At 39.9% G+C, this 13,880-nt stretch overlaps 1 protein-coding gene across 1 annotated transcript in view; it reads left to right on the top strand.

Moving 5' to 3' along the window:
• Window positions 1-13,880, top strand: part of tenm2a (teneurin transmembrane protein 2a) — a 223,040-nt gene that overhangs the window by 71,433 nt on the left and 137,727 nt on the right. The window contains 3 exon segments of the mRNA XM_030144885.1: window positions 6,826-6,870; window positions 7,004-7,042; window positions 8,274-8,567. Of these exon segments, the coding sequence (XP_030000745.1) occupies window positions 6,826-6,870; window positions 7,004-7,042; window positions 8,274-8,567 (378 nt within the window).

Raw genomic sequence — 13,880 nt, forward strand, 5'->3', positions numbered from 1 at the left:
TGTTTGTTTTTTTAATTCAACTGACTCTAGCTGCAGAAAAAGGTCTTTCTATTGCAGTTTTGCGTGATATAACATTTGCACTACTAAAAACCACCTCTTGCCAGCACAAAAACTTTTAATCGAAACATGAGAGTTTTGGTGACATTGTCGTTTCACCATTAGGTAAATTTTTATGTGCAAGTTATATTCGCACTATTTAAGGTTCAATGGAAAGGCGACTACTGAGAAACCTGAGTCACCTTTGACACCACTCTCATTGATGTGTGTTGTAGCCTTTAAAGGATGGATTTGTTGTACTTATGCTCACTTGCACGCTAACGTGGAGTCTGTTTTGAACAAAACTGATCAAATAGTTGGCTACTTTAAAGGAGAGGGGGGAAGTATTGAGGGTGTGAGCAAAAGATTTTCACAGTACTTGACGTAGAAATCAGTGTAGGCAACTGAGATAAACTGAGGAAGGTGCTAATGTTTTGTTTTTAGTATGTTACAATCAGTTCACACATTGGACGATTAAAACACCAAACTGTGATGTAAATTCAGTTCAATTCAGTATGTAGTAGATCCCCATATCATTACACTGTATAAACTCTTTTCAATTAATATTTCAGCATATACTGTCTAATTGTATTGTATAAGTCAACCTTGGCCTTCTTTTCATGGGTGAGAGGTGGTTTGATGCTTAGCGCTGCACGTCTCAGTGACAATACCTCCTCCAGAGTGCATGGTGTTGTGTCATGTCCTGTCATGTCCTGTCCAACCCAGGCTGCTGTCCTCTGGGCAGGAGTAGAACTTGTTCAGGGATGGATGACATTTGTCACACCTATTTTGGTCTCCTCATTAGGAGGCGCAAGGGCCCCTGTGGTTCAGGCAGGAGCCAATAGAGCGGATGTCATCTGCGAGGTGTGGGAAGTGTTTGACCATGACATTCCTGTTTCAGCCTGTTAGGTCGTTACCGCACTGCTGATGATCGTGTTAATCACATGCTGCATGTTATGACATACGGACTGTTCTGTATGACGGCACGAGAGCATGTATGTTAAACAGATATTCGATCATCAACACCAACACCTCAGTGGGCGTTGACATCTTTTTGAGGTCAGATCAGTCACACATGGAAGGTAATGTTGTAACACGTCTCCGCTGCTGTCATTTCCTCACTACGAGCAGCATGGACTCCATTCACTGTAAACAAAAGATGTAAGAGCAGATGGCAAATGAGCCATTTAATGCAATCACATATTTACATCCATATTCAAAATTGGATTAAACCATTATTTCAGTTCCAGTCTCACCAAGTGCAACATAGGTTTTTTATTTTTTTTATTTTTTTTAAACATTTCAAACAAATCCTACATTAATTCCCGATAGGCCCATTAAGATAACATGAATGTGGCAACGCTTGAAGAAATTCTGTGTCTTCTGATGCTTTGTTTACTCATTTACTTATTATTGTGCTCATGTTTCATTTCTAGATGTCGAGATAAGTCGTTTTAATATTGATAGTATCAGCTACTACAAACCCCTTTGTTTTTAATCCTAGCAAATAAGACTAAAAGAAAAATAATCTTTTTGTGGCATGAGGTCGATAATGGAGATATTAGCTAAACACCACAGAAAGACTTCCTCAGTAATACTCTTAACTTCACAACAGCTGTAAAGAAAACATCATTAATATTATAATTACCGAGGGCCACAAAACCAACCTCAAATTACATGTGCTAAATAACATTTATCTTAAAAAAAAAAAAAAAAAATCAGTAAATGCCACTTCCAGTATCTTTTTTTTTTGTTTGTTTTTCTTTGCGTAATATTGTTTGTCCTCTTGGTAATATCTAGTCTACAATTTGAGAAGTGACACGAGTGGGGAAACAAATGACCCGCAGAATCATCATATATACGTGTGTCTGAAGACGTTTTTCCTTTGATTTTCATCTATAATTAAACTGTGTGAATTATAGAGAAGAAATTGACATGAGAGAAAAATAAACATACTAAAGATAGTAGTCTCGTGATCAACATCTGTAGAAGATCTTCTCATGTGTGCATATGCACCTGTGTAACACTGGCTTCACTTTATACACTACTTCACCTCATCACCATGGAAACCCTTGTGAAGATGTTTATCAGTATTCTCCACAGCTGCACTGTCAGTATGTGTGCGTTACTGTGAGTTTGTGTGAAAAATAAAGGCATGTGTGATAATAGTAGCTGCACAACAACTGCAAAGTACACTTCTTCACTCTTTGTGTCTTTACTTCGCTGCTTTGTAAGTCTGTGATTCTGGGATGTCCTTTAGGTACACAGTGCTGCTGGTTTTTCTTGCCTCACAGAAGCTCTTTACCATGACCACAGATTCGATCATTCTTTACTGCTTCATCTAATGCTCTATATTTTCATCATAAGCTCATATTTTCCGTATTTCTCCCCTTTATTTCCCCTGACCCTCACCCTACAAAAAAAGTCTGTGTTTCTCTCAGACATTCTCTCAAAGCCCAGCAGTAGTCAGTGTGAACTAAACTGCAGATCATTTTTCATTGCCCTGACACTAAATAAATTCACTGACCACATCTTGCAAAATTCATGAATTCAAAAATTTTCAGACTCAGACTCAGCCGATTGTCTCTGTGCTGTTATGTATAATCCATTTTGCATATACTGATATGCAATCTTTCTTTTTTAATTTCATCAATAACCAGACAAAAAAATGACAAGGACTGATTTGCATAACCATGGAATATATAAACAAGTGTCTGATAACAGATGAATGGAGATTTTGGGAATGAAAGGACTGTGTTTGGAGGACTGAAAGGTACTGAAGGGGCATTTGTTGTTTCAGATTAGGTTACAGCTTTTGTTTTATTCCCTTCTTCTGTATTTAATAAAGATGTCCCGACTTGGATTTTTTTGCTTCCGATCCGATTTTCTTATGATTAGTTTTGTGGATACCAATCCAATTCTGATACATTTTACTATTAAATTTTGATTTTATAACAAACATGAATTTCTGGTATATGGTTAACATCAAAATAGCTCTCCTCAGCATTAAAATTAAATGTAACCAAAGTATTACCCAAAGGTTTTTATTATGTTTCATAACATAACCAGCAACATTTTTTTTTGTTTTGCTTTTTTTTAATCAACCTACACTAAGTCAGGTCATGAAGAACCAAGTCCAATCCAAACCAGTATTTGTGGTATATTATACCACTTATTACAAAAAAAACTTTTAAAATAAGATTTTAAATATAAAAAAATAAATAATCAAGCAATCAGGTGACTTAGATTTTACATATAAAAAAATCAGGTAAGAACTTAACCTTGTATTCTATGGGTTCTACACTCAGCTTTTACATTCAGCTTTCATTCAGTATTCACTGTACATTCAGCTTCACTGCAGCCTTGGAGTTCCATTGTGATATCATGACTCGCATAAATATACATGCCACTAATTGATGCGTCAAAAACCACGTACTGAGGGTTCGGGTTAGGGTTAGAGTTATGGTTAGGGTTAGGAATTAGACTTATGTGATCCAGAGATTTTGGCGTAAATTGACACATGATCAAATGGCATTGAATATCACGCAAAAGGTTGACAATGCATACATATAGCACACCAAATGCCATAAGAATTGACATGACATACTATGCAATTTTGTGAGATCAATCTCATAGTTCTCCTACTCGGTCGTGTGATACTTTTGTAAGTGACAAATTAAATGTGTTAAAGTGAGCCCTGATGCTCCCTCCTTGCACAACTGCCAGTTTTTACACATCTTGCAAGTTGCTGCTTGACTTTCGTTGCTTTCTAGAGAAAAGGATTCCCACACAGCAAACATGTTGCATGATGTTTCGTATTTATTTACGGCACCCGTTGAGTGGAACTGCGTGGAAAACTCATGTGAAACCTGGATTGATCCAGTCCCATGACTAAATCTGATCCAATCCACTCTTCTAAAAAATGCCAGATTGGTAGCCGATACCGATCTTTAGATCAGATCAGGACATCCCTAGTACTTAATATAATCAGCATAGCTTATATAAATACCTTGAAGTGTTTAATACAGCATATTTTTTTGCATTTTTGACAGGCAAAACTATTACCTGTTGTGGCACACTTTTGATTAATATACACTGATTGTCCAGTCACCTTGACTTGAAAATATTGTACTATATGCTGTATAAAAAACAAACAAACAAGATCTTGATACAGGCCCTTCCTGGATACTGCCGAGTCTGTGGTCTGGTGCTATTGGAGTAAACTGGCAATTTTGGATTGATTACAACTAAACTATCATGCAATAGCTCTCTAGGAAATACCATCAATGATTACGGCAACATTATAGTGACATCCTTCAAATGCACCTTTACATAAAGAACGATTGTAAAGAAATGAGCAATCCTGAAGTTCCAACCTGTGTTAGAAAAACTGGTTTGTAGAAAAGATGCAAACACACTGCCCGTTTAACTGTCAAAACTGTTTACAGGATTTTGGTTTGGATATTAGGTGTGTAAGTAAAAACTGATCAGACATTACGCTAAATAATTTTTAAACCAACAATATATGCTTTCTTTATTTTGACATGCAGTTATCCTTTGCAATCGTTTGTTTCCAATGGTCTTGTAGTGAGTAAAAGCACATCCAACATGACAGATTATTGTAGACACGAGACTCTTTTTCCCAGGAGAGCAGGACTATGTGACCCTTAAAAGTTAGGTCCTAACTGCTATATATCTCTACTTTATCATTTCCACAGTTTCCCTCACTCCCACATCGTTTTTTTTTTTTTTTTTCTCCAGTCTTTGTTGAAACAGTTCTTGACTTCGACTCTCTATTACTGGAAAAGAATATATATGTATATTTTATTGCTTCCTAATTCACAGAAAAGAAAACACAAATGAGAACTTCATTTTCTTCAGGGATACTAAAGTGCAGTGCAGATGAATTTGGAATTGGATGCAAATGAAAATGGAAAATATTAAGAATATGACTTATTTTAGCTGCTATTAGCCACAAATTCTAGCATTTTCATAGCTGCATAGAAGAAAATAAGGCTTTCACCGTTATTAACAGTAATTTCTGTTATTTCAAGGGATTGGTGGAGAACCTACCGTGCACAGTTGTGTTCGTTTCCTGATTTTGATACATCTGACACCCAGGAGCAAATTATTTCTCTAGCTTTGCAGGCTCCATGTTTGTGCTCCCTCCAAAGCTCAAAATGGCATGTCCGAGGGTGGCCTGCACTGTAAACTATTGGATCTGGAAAAAGCAACATAATTGCAGGCATTGACGCACACAGGTCCTGCCTGCTTTACATGCTTTACAGAATTACACAGTGGGGTGAAAGAAAGTCAACCAGTATAATACAGAGTCCTGCTGCCTATACTTTGCCTGTCAAACTGCTAACAAGCACAAATGATTTTATAATGATAGGCCCCTCTATCCCACGAAGCTCTGTCACAAACACCGATATTCATACTCACACACATTCCACACATTTGCTCCCACACATTCATAATGAGTTTTATCAAGGGAAGTACATTTGGTTTAATGGATCACTGCAAATGCCATTACCACTCACACTATTGTATTCGAGTTCCAACAAGATGCTTCTTTTCCCCTGTGGTACTTATTTTTCTGAGCTACAAGTACTGCATGAATAGTCCTAACAATAATGTATCTGAGCTGAAGAAACTGAAGTTCTTACTGAACAAAATAATAAACTGCAGATTCACTGTCTTTTACCACAGAAGATCAGAGTTGATAGTTTCAGGGGGTTCTGTTACACTCGGCCCATGTTGTACATCTTACTGAGTTTCGTGTTATACTCATGACCTTGAAGACTGTACTTTCTTGAAGAGCCTTGTATTAACAGTTACAAAGCTTTCATTGAAGTCACATCAGTAGCAGATCTTAGGCCAACATGGTAAGACCATGAACACAAAGTCTTAAGACAAACTGACAAACTCTATCTGCTGCTGCTGATGATTATATGAGGAAGATTCAGCCAATAAATGATCCTCATGGTTAAACAGTTTTCTCAGATGTCATATTCTGTTTCAGCACACATGTGAAATCAGGTCGTTTTGAGACCATGTAACCTCGTAACTCGATACACAGTTTCCTCTGACAGATAAACATACATGTCAACACATACTGTACAGCATAAAGAGACACAGATGTGCACAGCCCAAGGCACCAGCCCAAGCTGCAAGAGGCTTAGAACACATATTAATATGCATCAAAAGAGCGAGAATGACAGCAGCAGTGTTATAGAGAGAGAAAAGGATTGATCTGATTAGAATGCAGCACCGCATTTTCTCTCACATCTGTCATAATATCATGTAACAAACATGCGATTGGTTTTCTATTTGTGGAATAACTGAGATAGATTTTCATGTCTGCTTCAGCCCCTTGTGCCAATCCATCATTCTTTGAGCACATGTAGATTGCTACGGCATTGGGCTGTGTCTACCGCTGATGGTGATAAGGAGTGATTGGATTTTGCATGTGTAATCACTGGTTATGGGATGTTAATTGTACAGAGCAGTGGCCTGTGGGATGTAACAGTATATGTGTGGCAAGCACACACATACATACAACCTTTGCTTAAATTCAGCAAATGCACACATGGTTTAATTGTTTCCCTGTACTGTTTGTTTAGAATAGTTGTCTGAGGCGTAATTATTGTCATTGTGCATTGAATGAGATGTTTTGCATAAAAAACGATCTTAAATGTGAGTAGACTTTTGTTTTTCTAAGGAGCAGTTCAGTTCAGAATGATTTGCTGAATGATGTTTAAGAACCCATGTGTTCTATTCTCTCAGGCCTCCTGGAGTTCTCTCCCGTCCTCCTACGATACTTCATCTCAGGTATGGGTTCAACAGACAGAATTAGACCCTGTGCATATGCGGTAGTAGTGTTGTGCAAATTACCAACAGACTGTAATAGTCCCTAGTGTCATGTATAGTAAAGAAGATTCCTTTTGTCATCCTTTATGATAAGTGGGAGGAAAAGACAAAGAAGCAAAGAAGACAAGCAATGGTAATATTCCCTGATGTATTTCTCTGCTTGGGTGTCTTCGTAGTTGGTTGGATGCTTAGCAGGCTGTAGCTTTCTAGATGAATCCACCTGTGGAGTATTTCTTGCTTCTCTAGCTCAGTCTTTGTGTTTTGTCTGAGTAGAAGTATAACACCTTTCACTTCTCCCTGGCTAAGTTTCCTTTTAGGCCCTCCCCCCTTCTCATCATTTTCAGTGTCACTCTCAAGTTTGCCGTGAGGCTGTGAAGAGGAGCCATGAAGATCCAGCAGACGATTTTCATCTGTTTAATTCCTCTCTCTGTGATTGCGTCCGTACGCCTGATGAGTCACAGTTAACCCAGTCACACAGCTGTGTGAATCCCAGCACATTGATTCTTATAGTGTGCAGCCACAATGCCAATCTCTTCATTCGCTTCTTCCTCTCCCCTCCCGTACAAAATGCTAATAAAGTGAATCACAACTGTTTTTCCCCCGATCCCTTTACCCCAACAGCTGATGGTGAGCGATTGCATCCACAATACTCTTTTAATTAGTATAGAGAATAAATTGGTTGAGCATGCCTTTTTCCTTAATTGCTTTTTCCTCAGCTTGGATTTAATTGGGCTGCAGCACTGTTTATTGATCTCGTTTGATGTGCTTTAATTTGGATAATTTTATATATTTATTTTGGACGTGACGAGTTGGTTTGTCTTGGGGGGGTGGGGGAGTGTGAGACAGTGGGGCCGGTGTTGCAGCACACTGCAGTATAATCAGTGAGCCTGGGGTCCAGCGTGTGATGGCAACTAGGTGGGGAGATGATCAAACCCAGAAGGCAGCAAAGCAGCTACACTACAGTCTGAGAGGCCTCAAGCGAACAGCTCTTTGATCTCACATCAACACCTCATGAATGCCAATGCAGAGCGGTAAAGTGAGGGAGGCAGGCCTTCTAAGCCAGCCTTAACAGGCCTGCAGGCCAATACATATTCCTTCCAGCAGCTAGTTTGTACTTTGTGCCTGATTCATGCTGCGTCATCTCTCCCCCTCCTGCCTGCCACAACAAAGCCCAATTTTCAGCCTCCGCCTCCATAGTTTCATAATTAGTGTGCTTCTCTGCGTGTGATTGTGGGTTTTGTTTGCTAGATGTGCGTGTGTATTTGCTTGTGTGAACATTTGTTTGTCTCCAGTTACTGCTTTTACTTACATTATGTTTTACAGCTTCACACTTTATTCTTGAAACTTTGTTTTCTGCCTTACAGGGGGGAACTTCACCCTGGCCGAGCTGGGAGTGTGTGAGCCAAATCCCCCTCCACATCCCGCTGCTGTTCCCTACTGTCCAGACCTAGGCCTCCTCCAGAGGGGGTACTCCCTCAGTGCTGGCTCTGATGCAGACTCGGATCCAGAGGGGCCCCTGTCTCCAGAGAGGGCCATCCAGCTGTGGGCTGGACGAGGTGGAGTGAAGTCCCGCCGGAGCTCAGGAGTGTCCAGTCGCGAGAACTCTGCCCTTACCCTCACCGACTCAGAGAATGACAACAAGTCTGACGACGAGTCAGGTAGGACCATAGGGAAGGGCTCTGGGATGTGAAGTGTGGATGGTATGTGTGTTAAAGCTCGGAACCAGTGAGGTGACCAAAGAGGGAGTACGACTTGATAAAGGACGGAGAAAGGGATGAGGGAGGAAACACTGGACTTTGTGGATGATAGGTGATGGTTAAAGGGATCTTGAGAGGAAATGATTCTTCTACAAGTTTGTCAATGTTGTTATGTTTGACCACCGCTCAAGCAGACAACAATTATATGAATTGCAGTTGAGTTGAATTTATTGATTGACTCTGTTTTCTGATCTGAAGAACAGTGGTCGGACCACCCCCAGAGAGCCATCCTGTTTTTCATCAATAACACTTAGCTGGTGCCCTCTAACACTACCTTTAAAGCACTTATCTGCTGAGATTTCACCACTGGTCGGTCAGTCTTCAAAATAAAAATCTTTGGGATTCTTTCGGAGGCAGCAACACAGAATCACTTACAGTTTTTACTCCATCATCAAGACTCAAAGGAAATCTAATGTTTATGTTTTACACTAGTCCCGTGTTTACCATAAGTGTGCGAGATTGTCATGCTCCCAGGGAGAATCTCTTCTTGCTTTGGCAACTTTGTTTATTACCAACTTCCCATTTCCTTGTTAATCCTGGCACAGTCGTAAACCTACGTGCGAGCTTCGCCGAGGTGTCAATGGAGGTTAATGAAAAGTGGATGGAAGGAAAAGCAACAATCTAATTAATTGAATTCTCCGCAGCCACATGTATCAGCTGTGGATCAACCTCTGTTGGACTGCGAGGCCTCCAAATCAGAGACAACTTCTGTCGACTAATCAAACTACTCAACACCTATTAAACACGTCAAGAAACACCTTCCCTGAGACGTGCCTCTCATCCCACCACCCGATAATTGCTTTGTGGTTAATTACCAAGCTAATCTTGCAGCCGCAGATATCAGCCGCAGACGGCGTTCTCATTCTTTCTGTCTCAGGGCCAGGAGAACACCACCACACTGAGCGCTCTGTCATCGGCATTTCTAGACCTTGTAAAATAAGCTTCTTAATCCACTGCTATATTCTAATAATCATTTGCCTCCAGTATGATGTCACTGAGTGTTGATTATTGAGAAGATCAAAAGTTTTGTTCATTTCCCAAAAGAAACTTTGTCTTTGAATTGTTATTCATGGATATTTTTGCTCCTACAGGGCCCAAATAATCACTTGTCTGATGGCGAAAATCATACTGAGATTGCAAAAGATATGTCATATGAAATCAAATAGACATTAAGAATTTGCCTCGTACAGCAGCGTTGAAAAGGATCGTTTTATACCTTTATTCTTGTCTTATGGTTTCACAGACCAGAGATTTAGATCAGGGCTCCGCATTGCTGTCTCAGCCAGCATGAAGAGATCAGAGGAAACACAGAAACCTGATAAAAGGACCAGGTGTGTCTGATCATGCCAATTCGTTACTTACTTGCACAGAATGAGGAAATCTCTCCCTTTGCTTTCACGTCTCCCTCTAAACACAACATCTGATACTGAAGGTATGGACTAAAACTTTAATGTCCTCCAAAAGGTAATTTGTGGTGCAGTACGCAACACATAGACACACATCTGGAAGGCACGTCACACCTGAAAGCACCCAGAAGAAAGCTTTCACATCCACTTGACTTTACCTGTGTGCCCCAAGCAGTGTGGAAGCTGAAGCTCACTCTCTGTGTGTGTGTTGTTTCTGGCATTACTGCCTCCATCATTGTTTCCTTCTATATGCTATTTTGTCTGTGTATGGTGTGAAAATGTGTATACACCAAAACCATGCACATCTGTGTAGAGGTGTGAAACAGGAGCTCCGGGAGTGTCAAAACAGCAGGAGGAGGATCTGAGGGTCTAATAATAGAGATTGACAGAGGCAGAGAGAGAAACAACGCCATAAACACATGCTAACAAATCAAAAAGACGGTGACGTGCTAAAACACCAAACAGCACGCTGCACCACTCTTATCTCGCTATGTCTCTAACAAGCTTCAGAAGTCTCACCTCCACTTGCTTCTCCTCCTCCTCTTCATCTCCCTCCTCCCACCTTTCTTCTTCATCTTTCAAGCTTCTTCCTCTGTCTTCTCTTCGCTCATGCTGCATATCTCACCATCCCTCGTTATGCCCCTGTCAGTACCGCTTGCCGACGTGACTGACAGGTGTCAGTTTAAAGGTCTAGGGTTCCCCTTAAGGGCAGGAGCGTGCATGTGGATGCCTGTGCACATGTGCCCTACATTGCAGTTTTCATTACCAAAATAGGAAACCCAAAAAAATAGTGACAGCCATCACAAACCTGAGGGGAAGTATTTGTGTTTGTGTGAGAGACTATGTGTGTCTCTGAATATTATTATTATTTTTACATTCTGTGTGTGTCAGCAGGGCAATTGCCTCCAAACAAACTGATGGATATATTCACAGCTTTCTTTTACCTGATATCTTTTATCTCCAGTGTTCATTTTATTGTCAAAACATTAACAATAACATTCAGAATACCTTTATTATTATATTGACAAATAAAGTCTAAAAAAGTCAAATAGATTTTAGGACCCTTATCATTTTTCCCTAACTACACATACTATTTTTAAACTTTTGATTCAGGAAAGTTGGAAAGTCTAGAAAATAAACCAAACCTGAGTCGATAACAAATTAAGGAGTGTGATCCTTTGAATCATTCAATCGTCATCGTTCGAAGTGTCCGATGCCTTTGCTAGTCTCAACACAATTAACACCACATATAAGCCTAATGTAACTCATGTCAGGGGTATACAGAGCTTTTATACACGTTTTTGTTCGTAGATAGCCTGGATTGATTTATCTGGAGCATTCTTTGTGTGTGTGTGTGGGTGTGTGGGTGTGGGTGTGTGTGCATGCATCTAATAGAGGGAAAAAAAGGTAAATGAAGAAAAAAAAAGATTCTGGGTGTGATATAAGCTGCCATCAAACAACCATCAAACAAAGCAATGTTCCCTTTCCGTATAAAAAATGTACTTGCAAAATACTGTGATCTTGACTAAACTTCCGCTTATTGCCTTTACAGCGAATAATAAATTAAGTTTAATTAGTTGTCATATATAAATCCTGACTTGACACTTCATGTTATTTCCGTAGTGGTGATAACAAGCTGTACAGTTCTAATAAAATATAACCATTAAAATGTCTGCCGTATACATGTAGACTTACTCTCATATAATGTACAAATTTAAATAGAAATTAAAAAGAATAATATCCTATTTCTGCCTAACCAAACCCATAGCAGATAAACCAGCAGCTGAATATAGTGTGCATGGATATCTTTCCTTACATACTCTGTTTTGCTGTTGCCTCTGCCCAACACATCTCTAACACATTAAATCTGTTTCTAAACTCCAGCTCTCAATTTTTTTTTTTTTTTGTGTATTCCAAAATTCCAATTACCAACAAGTATGTGAAGCCTGTTAAATTAGTTTCCTAAATGCAACTAAGGGATTTCAAAGTTTCCCTACGTTCGGCTTTATTGTCGAGTATTGAATAAAGACACTTCGCTTTTATTGCCCCTTCCAGACACTATTAAAATAAAGAGACTAGAACGTTGACTTGGCAGAGCCAGTGCAAGTTTAGTTTGCACAAGCAACACAGTGAGACAAACAAATGTGGGCATAGAGAGCAGGGCTGGGAGATTTCATTTTGGCAAAGTGGAGGAAGAGATTTACAGTCGCACTGTGCACTGCCTCGTAAAATGTCCGTCTGGAAACACAAGAAGGAGAATAGGAGCGCTTGTAAATTCCCACAGCAGTGCCTGATGGCCACATCCAAACTGCATTGATCAGGAGGAAGAATGATTAAAACATGCATTAGATGAAATAAGATCAGACTCTGACATTGATTTAAACCTGGGGCCCTGGGCAGACTTTATGGCCACAATCCATAGTCCGGTGCTATACATATGCTTGTGTGTGGGTCCATATGCCTCTGTGTTTTCCCTCATTAAATAGCAGCCTGTTAAGGAAACAGGCAGAATCTAATTCAACTTCAACATTGTTTTCTGTCAATAAATCTTGGCTTTACTCATAGAGTCAACTTTATAAACACAGACACGCACTGACCACTCACTTCAGTCAGGGCCCAACCCAATCAGACATGCATGCTGATTAGCTGCCTTCAGACAACCTCGCCTTCCTCCTTCCTTCACTGGCTCAATCTCTCCATCTGGTCGACTGGATAATAAATCATAGGGTAGTATTGTGACGTATGTGACAGGATATATTAATCTCGTAATTACGGAATGAAAAGGTGGCGCTAAATTTAGTCTGGCCTTTCTGCTTACCCCTGCCCCTCGTCTGGGTGTGCTCAATTGCCTGGTTTCCCTAATTTTATTATTTTTTTTTTTTGTAAGATTTTCAGCATGTTCTTTTACGCTGCTTTAACTTTGTGTTAATTCTCTTTTTTGACAGTATAGAAAAACCTTCCAAAAAGCCCCTTAAAACATCTGCAGTCAAAGTTTTTTTTTTTTTTTTTCTCTTTTTTCCATTTTTCATAGCTGGAGCTGTAATTATGCTTTATAAAAACGAAGTTGGGCAAAGTGATTCCTGATTAACTAATCAAATCTACTTGCACAGGTGGCAGAGTGCCTGCTCCACTGCCGTGCTTTTTATTCTTTTTAGTATACCACATGAATGCCACCATAAATCAAACCAAATCAAACAAGTTCAAGTCAGGTGATGTGCCACTTACTTTACAGAATATTAAAAAGTGGGGCACCGAATGGATTATCTTGCAATCATGGTAGATTAAGATAATGTTAAATTATGATCATTTTGAATTTTTGGAATAAAAAGTTCTCTATATTCTGGAATGCAGATGATAATTATATGTCATCCATTGATTGTAAGGTGCCTTGTCTTTCACATCAATCCCCCTTCAACCTTGGTTGAATTTCCACATCCACTCTCAGCACCAGTAACTTGGTCCGTGCACTTCCTGTCGATCAAATTCAACCAACACTTATGGAGTTGGACTGTTGGGGTCCCGCAAGACCACTGCTGTCCCCTCAGGGTCTCTGTGAGTGTGTGTAAGAAACTGAGAGTGAGAGCTTTGCTGTGCAAGTGTGTGTTAGGAGGGTTGGGGGCATTAGCCTCTGATTGAGTTTTCAGAGAGCAACGTGGGGTGCGAAAGGCTCGACAATGGTCTAACAGAATTAGTAGCTTGTGATGAATGGTGTGTGAGAGCAGCTCTGACAGCTCGCTTTCGCAAATACACACGAGTGTGTCTGCATGCGTGTGTGTGTGTGTGTAGGTGTGTGTGTGTGTGTGTGTGT

The sequence above is a fragment of the Sphaeramia orbicularis genome, chromosome 10, assembly GCF_902148855.1.
Source record: "Sphaeramia orbicularis chromosome 10, fSphaOr1.1, whole genome shotgun sequence".
Classification (NCBI taxonomy): Eukaryota; Metazoa; Chordata; class Actinopteri; order Kurtiformes; family Apogonidae; genus Sphaeramia; species Sphaeramia orbicularis.